Raw genomic sequence first — 21,577 nt, forward strand, 5'->3', positions numbered from 1 at the left:
TTGCTCCATCTATTTTGAATACTTTGTCAATTCCAGTTTTTCAAATAGTCTTGCTCTCTACAGCATATTTCATCAAATAGCCCTCAGCAAAATGGCGTTTGGAGTGCCACGGGCTAAACTGGATAAATGGTGTCACCCGCCAGAGCTGTGGCCTTAGCAGACATAGCTTCGATGTGTTCCAAAGCAATTCTCTGACTTGGCCCATTGTGCTGTAGAGGAACGGTGAATAGTGTTCTCCAGCAGGGGGGAACAATATGTGATTGTTCCCCTGCTGTGGTGAAGAATCTGTAGGTTACTCTCTGTACCATCGCCAAGCGCCTCAGGAATAGAGACACAGCAAAATCTCTGTCTGGTAACCAGCGATTTTTGGAGGTTTACAGCTCTACTGTGCCGTTTTCATTTAGCTGTCGGAGTGGACAGGAAGGGGGAACTCAGCCCTTACTTGGTGTAGAGACTTTTCTTTCACTGGAGCTTCTTTTTTCAGTTAATATATCATCGCATTGACAACTGCAAGAAAAACACTCTTTCCGCAGCGTGGAGTTGGATTTTAGATGAAGAAACTCAAGTGTGATTTGTTAGCATGTCATTAAAGTCCCTCAAGGAGTTTGGTGTTTCCGCAGAACGGCTGGGCACATTTTGTAAGAGATGGATGGCACGTGTCCAAAGGTCTGTGTATTAAATTGTTTTTACATTGGTATCTTTTGTAAGTCTTGTTTTCACAATGTTATTGTATGGTACTCTGTGTGCCAGGCTCGTACAGAACAGACTGTAATATTTGCGCTGTAGTTGAGATTCTTTGCCCGTCTTGACCGTCTCTGCTACTTTATTGTGTATTATTAAATAGTTAAAATATCAATTCATCGATGCATTGCAATATATCTTTAACTAATTAAATTTTTTGTTTTAATGAAGCCCACCTCCTGTGTGTGCTGCCATTCTAAGATTTGCATCGTACAGAGACCCCACTTGACCAAACAACGTCTGTAAAATACATTTTGGAGTCAGTTTGTTCTGAACCAATACAAATAATGCTCACATTATTATTAAACTAATTTCAGAAGGTACTCTAATGAATTATCTGGAAATGTCTGTCGTCTATGTGTGTTATCAACACATAGCTCAAAGCATGGATCAGAATTGAATCGTGACCCAAAGAAAGAAGGAAAATCTAATTGGCTTGGTATTGTTCAAAACCTCACAATTCATAGTATTGGTGGCTTAATTCTTGAAATGATTCTGTTGCAACACTCTGGATGGCTGAATCTCGGGCCTCTCTCCTGTCGCCAAGCCACCCCAACCCTGTAAGGAAGTGTTTGTGTGCTTGATTTTGTGTGTGAGCAAGACGGAGGTGCTCTAGTCATAGGTACACTGGTGGATATTGATTCTCTGTCCCTGAGGCTTGTCTCAGAGGAAACTGTAATGATTTATTATTTCACTGTTCTCCATCATCACCCCACTACCCCCGACCACCCACATTGTTTTTTTTTTTTGTTTGCTTTGCAATTCAGAGTTGACCATTATTGCGAACAAGATATTGTTTCTAGCATCTATGTCAGTGAACAAATGTTTACAGCCACACTGCAAAAGATTTAATGCTCTAAGGCCATTCCGTTTTTCTGGGATAATTAGATTTAAAATAACCACGGGCAACTATGGGCTTTCTAGGGCTTTGTCTGGTTAAATAATTAAAATGGGGTGGTGGTGTTACTGTTCCTACATTGTACTCTAATAATTGAATAATTGAAGAAAGGACAAATCTCACATTCAACCTGATTTATCATTCAAATGTACGGTAGGTGCCCTGTTAAAAACTAAAGTCAATACAGCATAAATGCAAATGTGTTATATCCACAGTTAAAGCAAAGAGGATGAATGGGGGTCATTCCTCTGGACTTTCAGAGCAGAAAATCATGTAAATCTGGTATTCTGGTATATTTTTCCGAAGCAATTTGGCCAAATCGGTCACAGCTGTCTCACAAAAACTCCCTCCACAAGCTGAATGCGCATTCCATGATCTGCATAGGTGTTTATTTTATTAAGGACAAAATCATTGATGGGGACAGTTCATTGGTTGCTGGATATTGGTGTAGGGAATGCATTTAAAGCAGTTGCAGACAAAACACGTTTGGCAAAGACTTTGAAAATCTTCCTCACCTTTCATCCTTCCTCTCTTGTTGTTTGGTAGCGCATTTTCTGTATTGATTACGATGGTGGATTAACAAAATTAGGTGGAGGTGAGTGCCTCAAAGTTCAGGATGCAGGAAAGAGTGAATTGTAGATGGATACCTGTACATAGTAAATGTTTCCAACAATTATTTAGAACAGCACATTCTTAGAAAGTATTTGACCTTTAGTTTGAACACTCATTTTTATTTTCAATTGTTGTGTTACAGTAAAACGGTGTATTTGTTGAGGATAACTGGTTCATTTAGGCAAGTAAAGACAACAAACAGGTTTCAACTGTGAGAGGTACATTTTCAAAAAGACCTGGAGCAGAACTGGTTTGTCATGTCTTAGGACCTTTTTGTTTAAATAACTTAGTTACACAGTGTGCTGTTTGCACAGTATGATGGACTTCACATGATGTGTTTTCAGATCCATTTGACTTACTTTTTCACAGTTATATTGTGACCATTATCAAGTTGAGATCTTTTATGAGCATGCTTTTTTGCTCAAAGTTAAATCAGTCTTTTTATAAATTCAAGGCTGCTTGTATTCACATTCTAGACATTGTAAAAACTAAAATATTTTACCTATGGAGTTATCTTATCTCCATTAAGAACACCAAGTTCTTCATTGCCATGTTGCTGACCTCCAGTTTATTGTGAAAAGGCATCAGGCCTCAAGTATTGTCAAATTGTTTTTGATTTCAAGAGTCATCCTGTATGAAGATAGAATTGTCTGATAAAGATTTATACATATCGAAATGATATGCATACATTTATAAATATAAAAACAAGACAAATAGATAAACTAATTTGTATAAATGAACGTGTATTTGTAAATATATTTGAGAATAAATATGCTTGACTAACATTCGCAGATGTCGGTAACCTCTGACAGTGACATCTGTCTGTACACTGACTAAGTGGATTCATGTATACTGTCTAGTAGATAAAAAGAAAATGGCACTACAACCCACAAGAAACAGTTATCACTAGTTATTACTTACCCATCCAGTAAGTCCACTGTTCGCTTCCATGTTGTTGATCCTGCAGCAGTCACAGACGGTAAATTTGGCTAAAAGTTTCTGCCAAATACCTAACCATAACCAGCGGTGGCTGCACAACACTGTCATCTAATGGTTGTTCAGGGGAGGGTTTATTCGCATTCAAATTCGGCGGTATTTATTTGTGGATGGCAGTGTGGGGTAAGAATGTCTCAAAATTACGTCATTGACAGAAAAGCCCAAAAGCAATCCACAAATACAGAATCCACGCACGAAGTCAAGCGTATTTATTTTCAAATCTCAAAAATATAGTTACAAATACATGTTTGTTTTATACAAATTAGTTCATTTATTTGTATGTCATGTTTTTATATTTGTATATTTATTAATGTATGCATATTTATACATATCATTTCGATATCTATAAATCTTTTTGAGACAATTTTATCTCCATATTCCTGTTATCCCTGATACAATGTAGAAATTAATTTAGTGAGGTATACTTACAAGACCCTTCTTTTCTTCTTCTAGCAACGGCAACGGAAGCAAGATGAATGGGTCGCTGGAGCATCTGGACCAGCCAGATCCAGACTCCATCAAAATGTTTGTGGGACAGATCCCACGCGCCTGGTCAGAAACAGAACTAAAAGAGCTTTTTGAGCCTTTTGGAGCTGTGCACCAGATTAACATCCTCCGTGATCGTACCCAGAATCCCCCTCAGAGCAAAGGTAAGGTCACAGACGCTGATGATAGATTGTAAATATAGTGTTGAGTTATTAGTCAATAGTCTGTTGGATTAATACATAAAACATTGATTGTTTTCTGTTGTTGCTTGTTGTTTATATGTAAAAAAAAAATGTATGATCTGGGTTTGAAGGTAACTCAAATTATTTTAGGTTGTCTTAACTTGTCACCACAATTTTTTCCTTCATTTTTGTAAGGAAAAAAAAGGAATACATTTTTAGTTAGTTCTTCATAATTACAGCCTTAATAAACAAATAATTCCAACAATTGGTTGGTAATGTTCTGTTAGTGAGACATAAAGAGAAAGTGGAGTTTGAATTTAAAAAAATAAAGTATAATAATTATTTTTGACCATACTGGCTTAATGCATCATTGTTTCAAGGAATTGCTTCTCAACTGCTATTTTCCATGAAGACATCTTTTGGTGCGCTCAACTTAGAAATGGTGCTTAAGTTGATTCAGTTTATGCTGCAATTAGATGAGACTGTGAAGTGGCAGCTTGCTGTCTGCAGAGAGCTGCAAGGTGCCACTGGAAGTGCTTAGTCTCCCGTAACTAACTGCAGGTGAATAAAGTAAATTACATTCTCCCTAATGTTACTATCTAGGGTTTACAACATCACCAAAATTTCAATTCCCTTGATGGTTGAAGGGCTCACCGTGGTTAAAGGCGCTTATCCACTCATGGGTTTTAATGTGTCAGGACTCAGTTTGATGCTGGACTCTTTATCTAAATAGAAACTTTTTTTGTGCTCCCAGAGCTTTAATAGCCACACCAAGCTGTCAAAAGGTAATTGGCAAGGCCATGGCTACCTCTCGCTTGTAGTCTTTGAGGTGTCAAGAGCCATTGGCATTAGTGAAGTGGATAAGAAGCTTCACTGCGGATTTAGTCTGTGGAGATGATCTGAGAAATTGTTGTCTGGTTTTTCAGTCTGGTAAATACAGTATGTGTTTGTAGCCATTTAGTAGGGTCTGTCCTCACTTTTTGTTCTTCGTGCCCAAGTGATAACAATCCTGCTTCTTTGAGACACACATGTTGACTTTCCCCAGTTTTCCAGCACCCATTCAGATTTCAAATGTCCAGCATTATAATCAAGAAAACAAAATGAGGACTCTGCGTTGTCTTGTCAGGTGCCATTTTGTTTCAGAAACGGTTGCCTTGTAACTGTTTCTTAATTTTATCTTTAGTGGTGTCACACTTGCACAAAACTCCTTAAAAACTCCTGGTGTTTTGTGTGAACACAAAAAGACAACATTTTCACTCAAGCTTTATCTGGAGTGTCTCCTTCCAGCCCCCAGTATTTTTTCTGCAGAAAGCCCGAGTGAGCTAATGTGAGAACACAGCAGGATATAATCCGGAGAATTCACATTGAGCGAGTGGAAGGGGGTGTTGAGGTTTATCCACTGCGATCGTTGCACGACAAAAGACTGTGTGCACATCTCCATGCACGTAGTTAAACAGCTGCATTACGTTTTCTGTGCCAGTATGTTCTTTTCCGCTCTTTTGTGTTTCTTTGAAACTACACATACCAGGCAAATATTCTCCTAATGCGGACTCTGCCCATTCATTGTCGTTCTTTTTGCGTCTTGCCTCAGGAGACCCCCGCCCCACTCCTGTCTGACAAGGATAAAATTCTAGAAATTTTCAGGACTGCATATCTGACACATCTCTTGATGCAGTATGCTAAAACGAGACACTTTATTCCTGATTTTAGCACTTGACTTGGTTTCTAGCTAGTCTTTCCTTTTAGTCAGAGAACCTTAGTCTGTCAGAGCCCTGATGAGAATTCATCCTGTAACCAGGACGGACCTTGATCCACATTATGTTGTTTGTTTCTATAAAATGTATGTACACACACACACACACACACAGTTCAAACAATACCAAATACTCAGTCTGTTTGAAGGTATATCAGAAAATCTCCTGGGTGCTTCTTATGCTCTGTGTATATAAAGCTTATACTGTGCAGTTCCTGTAGAGGCTGAAGAGTTCAAAGCCCCCATTTTATAGCAGAGCCCTCCCCTGTTCTTTGTGGAGTGTCAGCTGTGATAGCCTATTGACATGTTAATGCAATGTTAATGTATTCTAATAGATAATCTGGCTTGATCACAGCAGTCTTCGGTTCACCCAGCCTGTGTGAGGTGAATTTGTTGCGGCAGCATCCCCCACACCCATCACTTCTCCTCCTTAGTAGTCCTACTCCTAATGGTAAAGATGGTGGCATTTTTTTTGTTAAAAGAAGGATGGCCCAATGAAATCTAGCCTATGTTTTTTTTGCATGGCAGTTAATACAAGATATTCCACTGAATATTGTTGTCATTCCTGCTTTAGTTTGATGGGTCGTTGGAAGTGCTTTAATCCCATTCCAATTAGGTTGTTTACTTTTCTAGGGATGTATTGAGGAGCCATTTGATTTGCTGTTGTTGTTTTTTGGGTTACATTTACTGCAGGTCATGAAAAAATCATCTGATGACTATCACGCCTCTCTGGATAGTTTATTTAGCCCCAGTAATTCGGAGGCAGGGCTAAGCAGCACAGAAAGAGAGCTCAGCTTGTTGTGAGAGAGAGAAGAGAGCAGCTCGATGCATATTAGAGTTCAACAGCCCTCCCCACGGCCTGGGAGCTCCAGTAACAGCATAATACACACTATGTAGGTCAGAGACGCTGCAGTGCTCCACTTCTCCAGCCCAGTGAAACTGACAGGCTGGAACGCCACTGGCGGTCTGCTGGGACGGAAGGATGAGAGGCTTTTTTTTCTCCCCCTCCTCCGCTCTTCTTTTCTTTACCCCCTCCCCCACCACCTCCTCCCATGATTCCATTTCCTTGCTCCCACTCCTACTCCCTCTTGTGTCTTTGTGCTGGTTTCATGCCTCCTGTATGTATCTTTCTATGTGGTTTGGATTCTTATGTAATGTGGCACTGCTCTCTCAGATGTGTTCAACAGTGCCCTGGCATGCCTGGGCACTGTTGACCTGTGGACAGTGCATCACTGCCTCCTGACAGCTATCCAACCCTGTGGTCATCTCCATAGCCGTGTCACACAACAGCCCTCAACTATCTTATTACTCTTGTGTCCTCGCTGCAGGCTCTGACACGAGCTGCGTGCACCATGGTGCTAAGAATATCCTGTCACATGTTTCTATTATCATATGCAGAGACCATAGCCTCATCCATTTAGCTACTTGACTGCTCTGCAGCAGTCGTTGGATTACATTTACTGTCTGTATGCACTGCGTTTTTAATGCCGTTTTTGTCTCCTTCCCCCCCCCCCGCCCATTCTTTGTCCCTGTTTTTCTCTCTGCAGGATGCTGTTTTGTAACTTTTTATACAAGAAAAGCTGCACTGGAGGCCCAGAATGCACTGCACAACATAAAGACCTTAAGTGGGGTGAGTAAGCGCAGTATGGGCTGCATTTAGCCCCTCTACATCCCTGGTGCAGACTGTGAGCTGTGCACCGGCCGATAATGAGCTCTCGGCTCACTGAACTGCATGTTTGGCCTCAAAAATATCATTGCCGCTTCTATGCCAGAACACTACAATGAAGACTGCCCAAACACACTAAATTGAAAGGCGAGCTGACCCTACACACATTTATGCAGGTATCAGATAAATTGTACTTGACCTGGCAGCAGGCTATTCTCTCAAGTGCAGGACCCTATGTCTCAGAGTTGAACTAATATTGATGCTTCTCTTTATAAGTCATAAAGCACATATACAGTTGTATTTCCCTAGGTTGGATGCATAAAAAGATCAAGATATATTTTACAATGCAGCCTGAGGTATCTTAATTCCTTACCTGATTTGTCTAGAGGGATTAAAGCCCAGCCAGCTGGAATAAGTGCAATTGCTTGTTAAACCTCTACAAATCTTCTCTGCCTATACAGCGCTCTAAATTACTCTCCCTTCCAATCAATTAAATCTATACCAAACAACTCCTGTCGTCAATTAAATCAATAGCCCAGTCTATTGGAAAAAGGAGCTGCTGTCAGTAAGGTTACAGGTAAATATTGAACAAGCTTGACAAATGAGCGTATCAGGCTGAGTATACAGTCGTAGCTCTCTTCAGCAGAGGACTATCCATCAGGCAGACATTTCAAATAAAGTGTGGTCTAACAGCTCAGCTCTTGCATCCCAATCCCCGGTCATACTGTTACTGGCATTGACTGCAGGTGACTGAGTTTGGTTTGCGTGACAGTAGAAAAGCTTGTTTCCCTGTTCCAGTTTTCTCTCCCTTCTGTGCCTTGCTCGCCTTGGTCAGCAATGCAAGCCAGTGCTCATACTGAGCAGGCCATCTGTCTGCTTGTTTTTAGTGCTTGTCAAAAACAAACCCACCACTTTTCATAAGTACAACCTGCTGAGGCATTTCATGAGCTTCATATTTTCATTTTCTTTCACTTAGCAAGGCAGGTAGATGTGCTAAAAATATATTCCTCTGAAGTTATGTGAGCTTTTATTTTTCATACATTTAATATTTTTCATTTTTGTCCTACAGTATGAAAAAACAGGTCCTAGTATCCCTTTTCTCTCAAAACAAACGGAGAAAGATCAGCATGTTTAGAGATTTTTGGCTGACTCAAATGAGATTCTTTACTGCTCCGATTTGCTGCATATTGTTCCGTGTGATATTATGTTTAACAGGGCGTTTTAGAAATGTATTATCTCAGACAAAGAAAAAATGTACTCATGTTTGAGAGAAACAGAACTGGCTTGCTTGTCAACCAGCTATTTCAAATGAACCAAAAAATATGATCTATGTTGACAGGAAGAATCAATAGATGCAATCACAAGCCTTCAATAGAGAAAGGAGTGAAATTGGAGAGTAGAGAATTTGATCCTTGCCATCAACTCATTGACACTTCCTCCATTTGGCCATGGTGAGCGATGATTGTTTCTGAGTGAAAGGCCAAAACGAGGGCCAGAGAGTGCTTGAACATAGTAGGGTTGGAGATGAGTATGAAGATATGAGACTCTTGTGAAGAGAGATAACGAGGAGCACCTGAATTGTTTGTAATGGTGACAAGTGCAGTGTTGAACATTTCTGTATTTTTTTTTGTTTGTTTTTCAGATGCATCATCCTATTCAGATGAAACCTGCTGACAGTGAGAAAACAAGTGGTAAGTGGTTTCATGTGAAATGCAGGGTCACACCAATTGAAGGGAAGGTACAGGCATGATGTCTCTGTAGGAATATCGTATGTAAGAAGACAAGATTTTGCCTTGACAAACTGGGGTGTGAGATTTTGAAGAATGAGGGGGCTGGATTGGGGGTCAGTTTAATGGAAAGTGAAAGCCTGAGAGGGACTTAGTTCAGGGAATGCACAGCAATACACAATTTTTATATAGAGTCAGGGGTTAGGAGGATTAAGGGTTTTAAAAGGCACCAAGGGGAGAAGAGTATAGCAGGTATAGAGGATCTGGAGGACAGCACAAATGGATGATACAGTCATCTATCTGGAGAAGTCGACACTCAGGCAAACAAAGCTGCTAGTTACAGAGATTTGTGCTAGAGACTGGCACCTTGAGTGAGAGGCAGAAAATGTAGCGGCATGAAAAAGAAAAAAAAAAAAAGTGCATGAGTTAACACTTGATTCAACTACTCCTTTTTCAGTAAAGCTCAGTAATTGTTTGGGTTTAACTGAAAGCTGTTCCTTCTCTCGTGCATGTGCAGCTGTAGAGGACCGAAAACTCTTCATCGGAATGGTTGCAAAGAAATACGGCGAGAACGAGATCCGAATGATGTTCTCGTCTTTCGGACAGATAGAAGAGTGCCGAATCCTCCGGGGACCAGATGGTCAGAGCAGAGGTAGGTGTACTCTCGGCACAGGCAGAATGTTCTTGGCCCCACAGCCTGCCGCCTTCAGCATAGCTCAAGTACATATTCTCATCAAGTATTCACACAGGCCCCTCCCTACTTCTTCAAATCAACCCCCTCCGCCCCCATATCAAGTGCTATTCACCTCAGTGGCACCCATTCCATCCCCATAGTCTCCCCTCCTGTCACTGTTACACTCAGCCTCCAAATCGCACAGTGAAGGGCCACTGCACTTGCTGTCCAGCACAATGGCCCGTCGCCTTGGCAACCGTTGGCTGCTAGTGTTCGTGGGCTCAGCTGGCAGGCGGCTCGGCTCAGCTCAGCTCCTCTTTTACCGCCTCCTTCATCACACTCAACAAAGGCTGGAATTAGCCTGTCGTTGCATCTCCTACATACCTCTCTACTGCATAAAGTCTCAGACAGCAGGCAGCACGAGGCTCTCGTGTTGATGTGCGTGATTAAAACTCAGCAGAGATCGTTGCCCATAAAATTCTGCTCTTTTTCAAGTAAAGGTTTGCGATGTTACCACGGTTTATAATACCCCTTTGATGTTTGCAGATCTTGCATATTTTAGCGAATCAAAGCCTTTCAGTGTGTATTTATGTGTGCATTTTACGTGTATATAATCACATTGACTTTCACCACGTAGTCAAGCCTCTTTGGGTGGCAATTTAATCCGTCAATCACTGTGCTCATGTGACACGTGTTACTGTTCTCCTTGTTGTGTTCTTTCTCCGTGTGCTAACCAGTGAGGGTGGGTCTGTGTGCTTGGGAGTTGCCATTTTCTGTACTGTAATGTGTTTTTTTGGGGTTCATAACGAGTTGTCCAAACCTTTTGTCTTGTTTTGTTTCTTCTTGTCCCTCCCTCCCCCCTCCCTCCCCCCCTCTCCTATTGTCCCTCCCCCCCCCTACAGGCTGTGCGTTTGTCACATTTGCTACCAGGGCAATGGCACAGAATGCAATCAAAACCATGCATCACTCTCAGACTATGGAGGTACTGTACCCCTTAGCACCTATTTCTCATTTTCCCCCTTCCCCTGTCATACATTTTGCTGCCCCCTTGTGTTGGAAAGATGAAGAACCTGCCCAAGCAGATGGCGTCCATTCATCACAGAGCATGAGTCCTTTCCAAAATCACTCTTGCCAATTACAAAATTACATTGTTGTCCGCAAACTAATTGAATAAAAGTTGAAACGTTGCCTCTCATAGCTGCTGAATCTGGAGCTAAAAGAACACAAATGCTGTCAGCTCCAATTTTAGGCTGAACTAAATGAATCTTTTATTGTTGATGATCATATTTTGGAGCCTAGCCACCACAGTCTATCATAATCAATCCATATTTTGGACCACAGGGGAAAAAAGTCCACATCATCAAATATAGGTTAACAATGAATTAACCCAAACTGGAGTAGCTATCTATCCTAAGAGATTTCTCCAAAAACTGGGTCCATGTCATTGTGAAGCTTAGTGGAAGTGGAGCAGCAGTAATTTGACAGCTAGCAGGTCAGAGGCTCCCCAGTGAAGCATCAGACCAAGTCTAATTAGCAGCCCAACCAAACATAACACTCCTCCTACCAGATTAAACACAGGCCCCAGTGGTGGTGCCACCTATTTACCCTGCAGTCACAACCTCCCAAGTTCTCTGCAAAGGGAGGTGCTGCAGGTGCAGAAGCCATTTTCCCTGTCCGGCCTGGTCCCTGTCTGGCTTTCAACTCCTAGGAGTCGTTTGCACCGCATGCCTCGTGTACATGCGTCTCTCTCAACAGAATGTGACTGTTTCTGAGACTGTGTGTGTGTGTGTGTGTGTGAGAATGTGTATATTGTAATGCATTTTCTTGTTAATGTCTACTGACATATCTTCATTTGAATGTTATGTTTTAAGTGTTGTCTCCATCTGTTGTCTGCTTGTCTGTGGACTCCATTCAGCTCCTGAGAGTGCTAAAAAGATTCACTGTCTGCAGCATTATCCTGTGCCCCTCTCTGGAATGTGGCCTGGCTCAGCTATGCATGGCAGATGTCCTCTAAGTGTTAGCTTTGATATGAATGCAACAGGAATAAAGAAAAAATGTCTAGAGGCATAGCTGATACCCCCTTTTGAAAAAATCCTAGCAATGACTGTGTCCTTGCATTGGCAGATAAATCCTCACCTTGCATCTGAATTATTCTGACATTTCTGACCTCTTTGCTGCTCCAGGGTTGTTCCTCACCTTTGGTGGTGAAGTTTGCTGACACACAGAGAGATAAGGAGCAGCGGCGCCTGCAGCAGCAGCTAGTACAGCAGATTCAGCAGCTCAACAGCGCCTCTACCTGGGGAAACCTGGCTGGCCTGGGGACCCTCACACCACAGTACCTGGCAGTAAGTGTTTCTCAAACATACAGGCCTGCTGAGGCCCATAAACACTCTTCAATTATCACGTGGTGCCGTTTGTGAGTTTTATTTAAAGATCAGTCTTACATACAAGTATACAGATAAACAGAAGCACCTGGCAGTTTAAAATAATATATGCAAGGCAATAGATTGTCTTCAATGCTGTTATAGTTCATGTACAAACTGATAAACCAGTCAACTTCTCTTGGTTAAAATGTGACTGTGACGAATATGCATGTTAAAGCAGCGCTGTTTTGCGAAAAAAGGACTGATTTTTAAAAAAATGTACTAATCACACAACAATTTGGCTTTGTAGTGTTTCTTTCCACACTGTATCCTCAACTGTTAAAAGGTCCTCAGATTTAATATTAGGTGGTCCTTTTGCCTTTTAGGTCTCAAATCCTAGAAATATTTTTAGAAACTTTTACTTAACTATCAGAAAGATTAAGATAATACTGATGCATATAAAGAGTAAATGGAGCAAAGCAAATAGAGTTAAAAATACTGCACAATATTCAAACCTAAACTATCTTCACCGAAACGCAATGTAAATTCACAGACTGGGATGAGAGTATTACAGATTGCAGTATCAATATGAATGTACGAAGACGTAAAGACGGCTGAACTATAGTTTTGCAGAAACCTCATCTGACAAAATGCTAGTGTATTTAAATGCCAAAAGAAAAATAATGTCTGGACTTCATATGAATTGCAATTGCATTGAAATGACAATTGTAAAATAAATTGTTTGCTAAATAAGCAAATACAAATGAAATGTAAAGATGAGGGAACAAAATCCAAGAGTATAACATCAAATCTTTGTCTTTACTTTTACTCTGTAACCACTAAATTGTAAATATAGTTCAAATAATATTAGAAGGAGCAATTCATTTTAAGATTTCAAACTTTGAATTCATTTCTAATTCTTCTTTTTTTTTTTTCTACAACAGCTGCTGCAGCAGGCTTCATCCACCAGTAACCAGGGCAGTTTCAATAGTATTCAGAGGCTAGGAGGTAAGTTGGTTCCTTCAACACCACTGCTCTTAAGGCATGTTCTATAAATGAACAAGCTGGCAGTTTTCATGTCACAAAGCTTGTGACTCATTGCTGCAAGCCCACGTTTTTATTATACTGCAGTAAATCACATCTCTCTATTAGATCAGTGGCACAATAATAATCACTGCTGTTATTCTGGGCCTGTGCAGGCCACTTGTGGGCGAACACTCAGCACATAGCTATGACTTGACGGTTTCTGACTCCATCCACTGTCCTTTCTCTACAAATGAAGGCATAAAAAGCTCCAAAACAATGTTTCAGAACTTAAATATAATGAAAGATGAAATGAAATTGTAACCTGAACGCTCAGTCGTTAAAAATCTGTGACATTGATTGCAAGAATGCCCCATTGTATCCAGGACGTGTAATAAGAGATTAAGGGATAGCATTGTCCCAAAAGAGGTTATAGTCCCCACCCTTATTTTTGGGTGGGGACTATAACCTCTGCACATGGGGCACCCGTTCTACCAACTGAGCTCAACCAGAGACCCAATATCTTCAACTTCTATTATGCATTCTGTAGAAGTTTGTTTCCCCTTTGAAGTCATTGACAATCACCTCTGTTTACTGTTCTCCCAGCCGGTGTGAATCCCCTACAGCTGCAGAACTTGGCCACATTAGCTGCTGCTGCGGCTGCAGCTCAGAGTTCTGGCAGCCCAAACTCCAGCGCCCTCTCTGCAAACAGTGGAGCCCTGGGAGGCTTGGGCAGCCCAGGTAATTAAACAACAGCGCGAGTTAAATTAGTAGGATGTGCAGTACTGCACGTACACTATTGAGCATCCAGGAAGTTATACAAGTTGTTGATGGGCATGGTTGTTGGTTAAGTTAGAAGACCCTGTTTTGTGTGCTTCAGGTCGTGATTGTGCGTCTGCTCAGTGGGGTTATTTTAACATTTTAAATTTAAATAAAAGTCTGAGCAAAAAAAATGGACACACATTTTCACAGTTGGCCTTCCTGCTGCTGTGATGGTACTTAACGCTCAGAAAACCTCCCTCATCTGCTATTTGCCCAACAGTCCTCAGCAATTCCTCATTTATTTTATGGGAGTTAATTACCCACATATAAAATTTTATGAGAGCCCCCATTTCCCTTTAATCTGTGTAAATATACATTGGCTCCATCTGTCTGACTTTAGCATATTGCTGCTGTGTTAATGACCTCTTCTCGTTAAGAGACGGATTTTTATCTGCCTCCTCACTGCTGTGTCATCCTCTCATATCATAACAATTTGTGGTAAAAATGCCACACACTAAGATGCATGTAGGACGTTTGAAAATAAGGAAGTCCCCCTCTGTGGTAACCCATATGTCCTTTTTTTTAATTGTGCCTCTGAACAGCCTGTTCAACAGCAGGGTCCAGCGCAGGTGCTGCCATGAACACCTTGGCATCTCTGAGCACCCTGCAGGGTCTCACAGGGACCTCTATGGGCCTCAACCTCAACGCGCTCACCAGCAGTGTCAGTGGTAAGCATGTCCTTTTTGAAAGATGGATGAAAGATCAACTGTGAGCTTTTGTCATTTACAAAGCTACAAAAGTTTTAGGAAGTGTTATTGTATATAAAGGAGATTCATATTATTAATATTGTTTTAGGTTTTTACTTTGCAGTTGCAGTGTTTTTTAATATTTAGTTTATTCTGTTTATCAACCTGAGGGATCATTACAAACACAATATAATATGATCTAGTAAAACAACACTTGTCGGTAATAACCATATTTTTAAATGAACACCTATTGAAAAAGCTTAAACATCAAATGGCCAGCATCTTTGTAAGATAATAATAATGTACCGACATGTTGTGCTGTATTGCATTTTTTTTTTATAGTTCACCTAATAAAGTTGATATGATGTGTGACAAGCAAAATACTGTAAAAGTTTGATTGTCTGCCCCCTGGTGTTGTATAATATTTACTACAGCTGTATATAGCAACCTAGAGTACTTTGTTGCAAGTTATAAACCGGTTTAGTTCTGAGTGTACAACACATGAATCTGTTTTACAGGGATGGGGGGAATGAATGGGGGCTTGGGCTCCATGGCCAACGGGTCAGCAGCCAGCTCCATGGACGCTCTGACCCAGGCCTACTCAGGGATGCAGCAGTACACAGCCTCTGCCCTGCCCTCCCTCTATGGCCAGTCTCTCCTGCAGCAGAGCATGGCTGGCAGCCAGAAAGAAGGTGAGAAGTTTCCCTGAATGCACAAACACAGCCTTGCATCTCATTTGTCACATTTTTTATTTTTACTTTGTATGAATCCTTTTTGTTTCAGTCTTATTCACCTCATTTCCATCCACTTTCATTTTTAAATATAAAATGAAACTGAACTGGTATCTAACTTGAGTTCATGATTTTATTACCAAATGGAGTAGGGCCAGAGGGCGCCAACCTGTTCATCTACCACCTGCCCCAGGAGTTTGGGGACCAGGATCTTCTGCAGATGTTTATGCCTTTTGGAAATGTGGTTTCTGCCAAAGTCTTCATTGACAAACAGACCAATCTGAGCAAGTGCTTTGGTAAGTGTGTTGACAGTATTGTCCTTTTTTTTTTTTTTTTTTAAGCCCTGTAATTGTGTCACCGTAAATGTCCTAGTGAGACGCCTGCCAGCAATTGATCAACAGCAGAAAATATGCAAACAAAATCTCTGGACTTGGTTGATTCTCTAGTTTGTAGAAAAACAAGATGCACTTAGTAAATTACTGTAAAATCTGGTGTATAAGACACACTTTTAATACCGGATGGCCAGAACAATATACCGGTGCCACTGATTTGCAACTATAAAATGCTGAAACAAGTGCTCTCATTACAGAAAGTGCAGCTGCCGCCATCACACGTTGCCCTTGTCCCAATGGGTTAGAAAATTCATCCCCATTCATAGTGTATTGTAAGCTGTGCTGGGAAACGCCAGCGATGCTGTTGAGGCTGGTAGCACTGCTTTCAGCATCTTTTGTCCCTCATGTCGTAATCCTGCATTTAAAGAAACAGTGGTATACTCTTCTGTAAATAGTGGTGTGATGGGTTCTAGGTTTAGAACCTCAACAACTTCAAATGAAAGTTCAACTTTTACAGATTGTGGGTCTAGTCATCTGGTCATGAATTTTTCAGATTTAACTAATATATATACCCCACTTTTTGTTGTCAGGGTTCGTCAGCTATGACAATCCTGTGTCTGCCCAAGCTGCCATCCAGGCCATGAACGGGTTTCAAATTGGAATGAAGAGGCTGAAGGTTCAGCTGAAGCGCTCCAAGAACGACAGCAAACCCTACTGATCCTAGCCCTGGGGCCTCCCCCCCTCCCCAGCTCTAATGCTAGCACTGCTAGGGTAAGTTCACCCTTCAGCCAAGGTCAACACAGCAGAGACTCAGGGGGGGGCAGGGGGAAAGGAGCCCATACTAGGAGGGAGACTCGCTCTATTCCTGATACAAAATTAAAAGTGGTTGCAATGATCTTTCCACATTTTGCTGTATTTCATTCCTGCGGTTTTATCATGTAATTTGAGTCGAATTAAATATTTTAATGTATATGATTATTTATGACTATCACTGGAGTCAGTGTTCGCTGGAGGTATTTTGTGTCGCTGTAAGTAGTGGAGAGCATCAGTTGTGTTTCCATACCATTTCATTGCCTTCAGGTCAAGAGAGACAGGTTGACTAAGGATCAGCTGTTGTGTTGAAGGGCTGCAGCCAGGCCACGCAGAACCCAGAGCTCAGAGCTTCAACCTGCGTTTGGCTTCTTACATGTAGTCTGTCTCGTTCGTTTCCCATTCTTCAATGTGAAAATCTTTTGCACTCTAAATCCTTCAGTCTCTGCTCCCCCTCCGTCTCTCCCATTTCTGTCTCCCACTCTTTCTCGTCGTCATTATGTAAGCCATGTCGAGCTAGGCTACCTCTCTCTCTTTTCTCTATTAACAACCTCTTCAAGTCATTCCATCCATCCTCCAAGTCTCCCACATGGGACTGGCTCTAGATGGATCTCTTTGGGTGCCAAGTATACAGTTTGTGCATGTTGGAGTCTCTGCCATATGTCCTGGTGGTGTCACTTTCCTTAAATCTGTGTATTGTTTTTGTGTGTCAGGGGAAAGAAGGGGGGGGGGAAATGTTTATCACGCTGTCCTTACTGTATGTGGTGATTTGTTTTTGTTGTTTTTTGTGCCTCATGGCTAAACAATTCTTGTGCTGTGCCCCTAACTTTCTCTTATCTCCTCTTTGTCTTCTCTCTCTGTGTCTCTCTCTCTCTCTCTCTCTGTCTCTTCCTTTCACGTTTTGTTCCTTTTTTAGAACAAATCTCCATGCCTGTTTGCTCATCATTAGCCTAGCATGTCTTCATGATGTTGAAAGCCAAGCCAAACTCCTGGCCTCATCATCCCACCATTGTCTGTGATGTCTCTCTAAGCTCGCCTGACCAATACCTGGCCACCCACTGACCCTTGACCTTAGCTCAACCTGATTTTTCTGCATGTATATTCTTTTTTTGGTTTCATTTTTTTCTGTATAGAAATGTGACAGGTGGGAGAGAGGTCAAGCAAATCAATGTGAAAACTTTCCTGCGTTGAGTTCATTAATGAGACCTTTTTGTTTTGTTTTTTTGCGAATGTTTTAAAAACCTGTGGGATTTCTTATTTTTAATTTAGCTTTGGTTTTTTATGTTGCTTTCTTTTTACCTCTCTCAGTAAAGTTCACTTGAAAGTTGAATACAGGGATCGGCACACAGTTGTGCTATTTTGGTGCCATTAGCAATATGGTGGCTTCTTTAAAAAAAAAAAAAAAAACATAGACCACTTTCCAACACTTTTGAAAGTCTGACCAGAAACAGCCCTCTCAGTGCTCTGTAATGATCTCTACATTTTGCGGGCAGCGTGAAGATTTTCACCAAGGCTATTTAAAAATATATTTTCTTTTCATTTAGGAAAATTTCCAGTGTATTTACCTTTTTTGAACTATTGATGGCACAATAAAAGGTACATTTACTCTATTCAGAGAAATGACTACCTACATGAGTCAACTTTTTTAGAACTGATTCACAAATAGACAATCTGTGGTTTAAATGCACACTTAGATTACCTATATTTTATACCATTGAATCTATAGAATTTAACTAACGGAACCCAGGCAAAACTTTGGGTTTTTTGTAGATTATGTTGTAATGTCATCTGTGTCTGGGGGGATCTTCGGTGTAATGCATTTTTAAAGAGGACTAAAAATCAGTTTGATCGATGTGACCGCACTTCTAGTCAATTAAAAAAACACACTTTAAGTCAAAAACTCCTCTGCATTAACTGTAATTTCAATTTCTGTGAAAAAAAGTACCTTTTTATTTTATTTTGAAGGGTCACAGTGTGTAGACGTTTTCTTTCCTGTGTTAAAGAAAATTAAGTGTTCAACTTCCACGGTACGTCTTGTAGACTTTCTGTGAATTTCTTCTTAATAATTTCATTAATGGATGTTTCACTTGGGTTACGTTTGGATGCCTCATGTTGAAAGATGACGATTTACAATGTCTGTTAATCATACAGATGCCAGACAATGTCTCTTTATTTTGTTGTTGAAGTGCCCATGTTTCAAACTCAGTGTTTCTTGAATTCACAGAAGATAGTTTCCTGTAATATTAACCTACTTTTCTTTACACACACACACACACACACTGCAGCACACACACAATACACGTTGTGATTGCAAATGTGGGAGCCCCTGAAGAAGAGATCACTTGGACACATGACCTGTGGGTCTCTGCACATTTAATAGACACACTCACAGTTGCTTTTTTTGTGTTTCGCTGATCGTTCGTTTAAATTGACTTCCAATATCATGTTTGAGTCGTACACGATGCACGGCACATTATACGACTGAAATCACCACAATAGTGTTGGTTTACAAATACATTCCATTTTTTCAGCACAAAGTTTACACTTTTTTTTACCGGGGTGGTATTTTGTCTGTTTGTACTACAAAATAACAACCACATCACCCCCCCTCCCCCTAAAGAGGGGTTCCCTAAAACTACGTACCTGATGGCGCTAAACAGTTGTCGACTCAGGGGCTTTTTTTGTGTGTGAAACTAAACACTTACACAGGATTATTATGACACAGTGCACAATTTTCACCATTAGACCTTTTGATTTTTCTTTTCTTTTCTCAAAATACATATAAATATTCCAAAAAAATAAAAAGAATAAAAACAAAAAATGGTACCAAATTTGAAACCGAGCTCGAGGACAGTGTTGTAGTTTTGTAAGAGAAACGTAAAGCACAATTGTGGGAGCTAATCACTTTTGCAGAATGTTGTGTGTGATTTATAATCCCAAAACTTGCAAGGTACCACTGATTCCACTTTTTAATACGGGCATGTGCTTTTTACAGTGTGTTTTTTCTATCCAAATGCAATACAATATTCAAAGTGCCATATATACGTCTAGAAACTGCCTACACATCCTTATTAGGCCTTGGTTTAGAGATTGCTGCAGTTAGCCTTTTTTTGTCTATTTATGCCAGTGTCATTAAAGCTCTTGTCCCCTGCTCATGTCCTCCACTCCCCAGCCCTCTTCTGCCCCCTCCCACTCTTGTGTGTTGAGTTTTTGGTAAATGTGTATTGTGATGTAATCAATTTGAACAGTTGTTTAAAGAAATTGTAGATAAACAATAAACTTCCCTATACATTTGAAGGTTAAACCTCTTTCTTAGTGTGAACACATGAACTGTAACACTTTGCTATACAAACAGTTGGTTGATCGGATGTGTTGGGGGAAATTTATTATATCCAACAAAGTCACCATAAAGCTTACGTAAAGAAAGCGACAACTCTGGTGCCATGTTGAGATCTTGCAATGATAAAACTGTGTGTCGAAACACTGAAATGAGTACAGGTCTAGGGGTGGTATGATGTGTATGGTGAAGTGTTACTGTGAATGAATAAAATAAAAAAAAATAAATAAAAAAGCACAATGTACAGTCCACAGCGGTCCCAACAGGAACTTGACTCACTTCAGGGGCTTCCATCACAAATCCTGTTCAGGCTCTAACAATCACTTTCTCTGTTCTGTATTTTTCACATTCTGAAGTGCTATTTTTTGACAGTGTGGTAGCTTTGCATCTCTATAGATATTGTCTCGATCCATAAGAAAAGCGAGAAGAAGAAAAGAAAATCTCGTTCATTTCTTGTCTGATAATCGGTAGGACTTTGTTCATGTTCCACCAATAATTTACTAGATGTTTTTCCTTGTCTTTATGAGAGCCAAAGTGGGTGCATCTTGATGTGATCTGTGTTATACATATTTCTTTTTTCTGTTCAGGCATTTTTTTTTTTTTTTTTTTTTTTTTGAAACTGGGTGGGCTTTGAAAAAAGGAAAAAAAAAGAAAAATATACAACACAGGCTTTCCAATTTCTACAACTGGTTGTTCATATGTATTTTGTACCAGTGGAGCTTTTTATATTGGAAATTAAAGAAAAAAAATCTATATTGGAAAAAAAAAAATTGTCTGGCCTCTCAATGTGGCCTCGCCTTGACTAGGTCTTGAGTTTGGCCTCTTGGTGGTGTCAAGCAATTTTTGGTTGTTTTGTTTTTTTTGTCTCTAAAGGATGCCTGATTTTGATTTCTCTACATATTCCTCACTTCGTTAATCAGTTTCAGTTTCGGGGCGGGGGGAGGGAGGGTTGGGATCCTCTAAGCTCGTGGTAAGTTTCATGTTAGTATTCGTGCTGTCCACAACATAGTTTAATGGTCATCAGATTTTTCGACAACTTGTGTGGATAATTGTCTTAGTTAAAGAGTTAACTAATTGTTTAATTTGAGCCTTGCTTTTTACCTGTGTAGACTTCTTTCTGTTTGTTTTTTCCCCCCATAGAGGAGTGTGTAGCTGAAAGACTCTGTTCTTTTTTTGGTCAATGTTTGTTCATGTGTGGTGTGTTTCTTTGCCTCTGTCTCCAAATTAAACCATATCCCCTAATATGGACTGTGTGTGTCTTTGTGCGTCGTGCTCGTCCAGTGTTGTAAAAAAAAAAAAAAAATTTTACAAACCGCCCCTCCCTCCCCCTGTGTGTCCTGTCTCGCTAACTTGTTTCTCTTTGTTGTGCTTCTCTTTGCTAATTTCTAGTAACTAGGTGTGATGGTTTATTTTAAACTTACGGTGATGACTTGAGTTTCAGTTAAAAAATAACGTTCTACATTGAGAAACAGCTGAACCCTCATCTGTTCACACGTCTATGGGGATGACAGGATTTTACAGGTCATAATAAATTGAAACTATTAAAGTAATCATGAATCTGGATTTTGTGATTGAAAGGCTGTCGAGCTTTCTAATGGGGAGGGGATTTAAGATTTATAATCGTTTCTAGAATCATCCATTTAAAGGAGTGTTCACTATTTAAAAAAAAAAAGGTCATAAAAATAGCCAATATATGATACTGTGATCACAGGATATTCAATATCAAGAACACGTATTGA

At 40.4% G+C, this 21,577-nt stretch overlaps 1 protein-coding gene across 7 annotated transcripts in view; it reads left to right on the forward strand.

Annotated features, from left to right (window-relative positions):
* LOC110003753 (cugbp, Elav-like family member 2) overlaps positions 1 to 21,080 on the forward strand; it is a 31,443-nt gene extending 10,363 nt beyond the window's left edge. For 2 of the 7 annotated variants that reach the window (XM_020659312.3, XM_020659331.3), the window contains exons 2-13: positions 3,701 to 3,897; positions 7,216 to 7,298; positions 8,977 to 9,025; positions 9,579 to 9,713; positions 10,637 to 10,716; positions 11,918 to 12,079; positions 13,042 to 13,105; positions 13,727 to 13,861; positions 14,485 to 14,610; positions 15,147 to 15,320; positions 15,509 to 15,655; positions 16,282 to 21,080. In XM_020659312.3, the coding sequence (XP_020514968.1) occupies positions 3,701 to 3,897; positions 7,216 to 7,298; positions 8,977 to 9,025; positions 9,579 to 9,713; positions 10,637 to 10,716; positions 11,918 to 12,079; positions 13,042 to 13,105; positions 13,727 to 13,861; positions 14,485 to 14,610; positions 15,147 to 15,320; positions 15,509 to 15,655; positions 16,282 to 16,409 (1,480 nt within the window). In that variant the 3' untranslated portion in view covers positions 16,410 to 21,080. Of the gene's footprint in view, positions 1 to 432; positions 667 to 3,700; positions 3,898 to 7,215; positions 7,299 to 8,976; positions 9,026 to 9,578; positions 9,714 to 10,636; positions 10,717 to 11,917; positions 12,080 to 13,041; positions 13,106 to 13,726; positions 13,862 to 14,484; positions 14,611 to 15,146; positions 15,321 to 15,508; positions 15,656 to 16,281 lie in introns of those variants that run through there. The other 5 variants (XR_002278923.3, XM_065957051.1, XM_020659324.3 and 2 more) reach the window with 5 other exon arrangements.
* Positions 21,081 to 21,577: the final 497 nt, after the last annotated feature.

The sequence above is a fragment of the Labrus bergylta genome, chromosome 7 (genome assembly GCF_963930695.1).
Source record: "Labrus bergylta chromosome 7, fLabBer1.1, whole genome shotgun sequence".
NCBI lineage: Eukaryota > Metazoa > Chordata > Actinopteri > Labriformes > Labridae > Labrus > Labrus bergylta.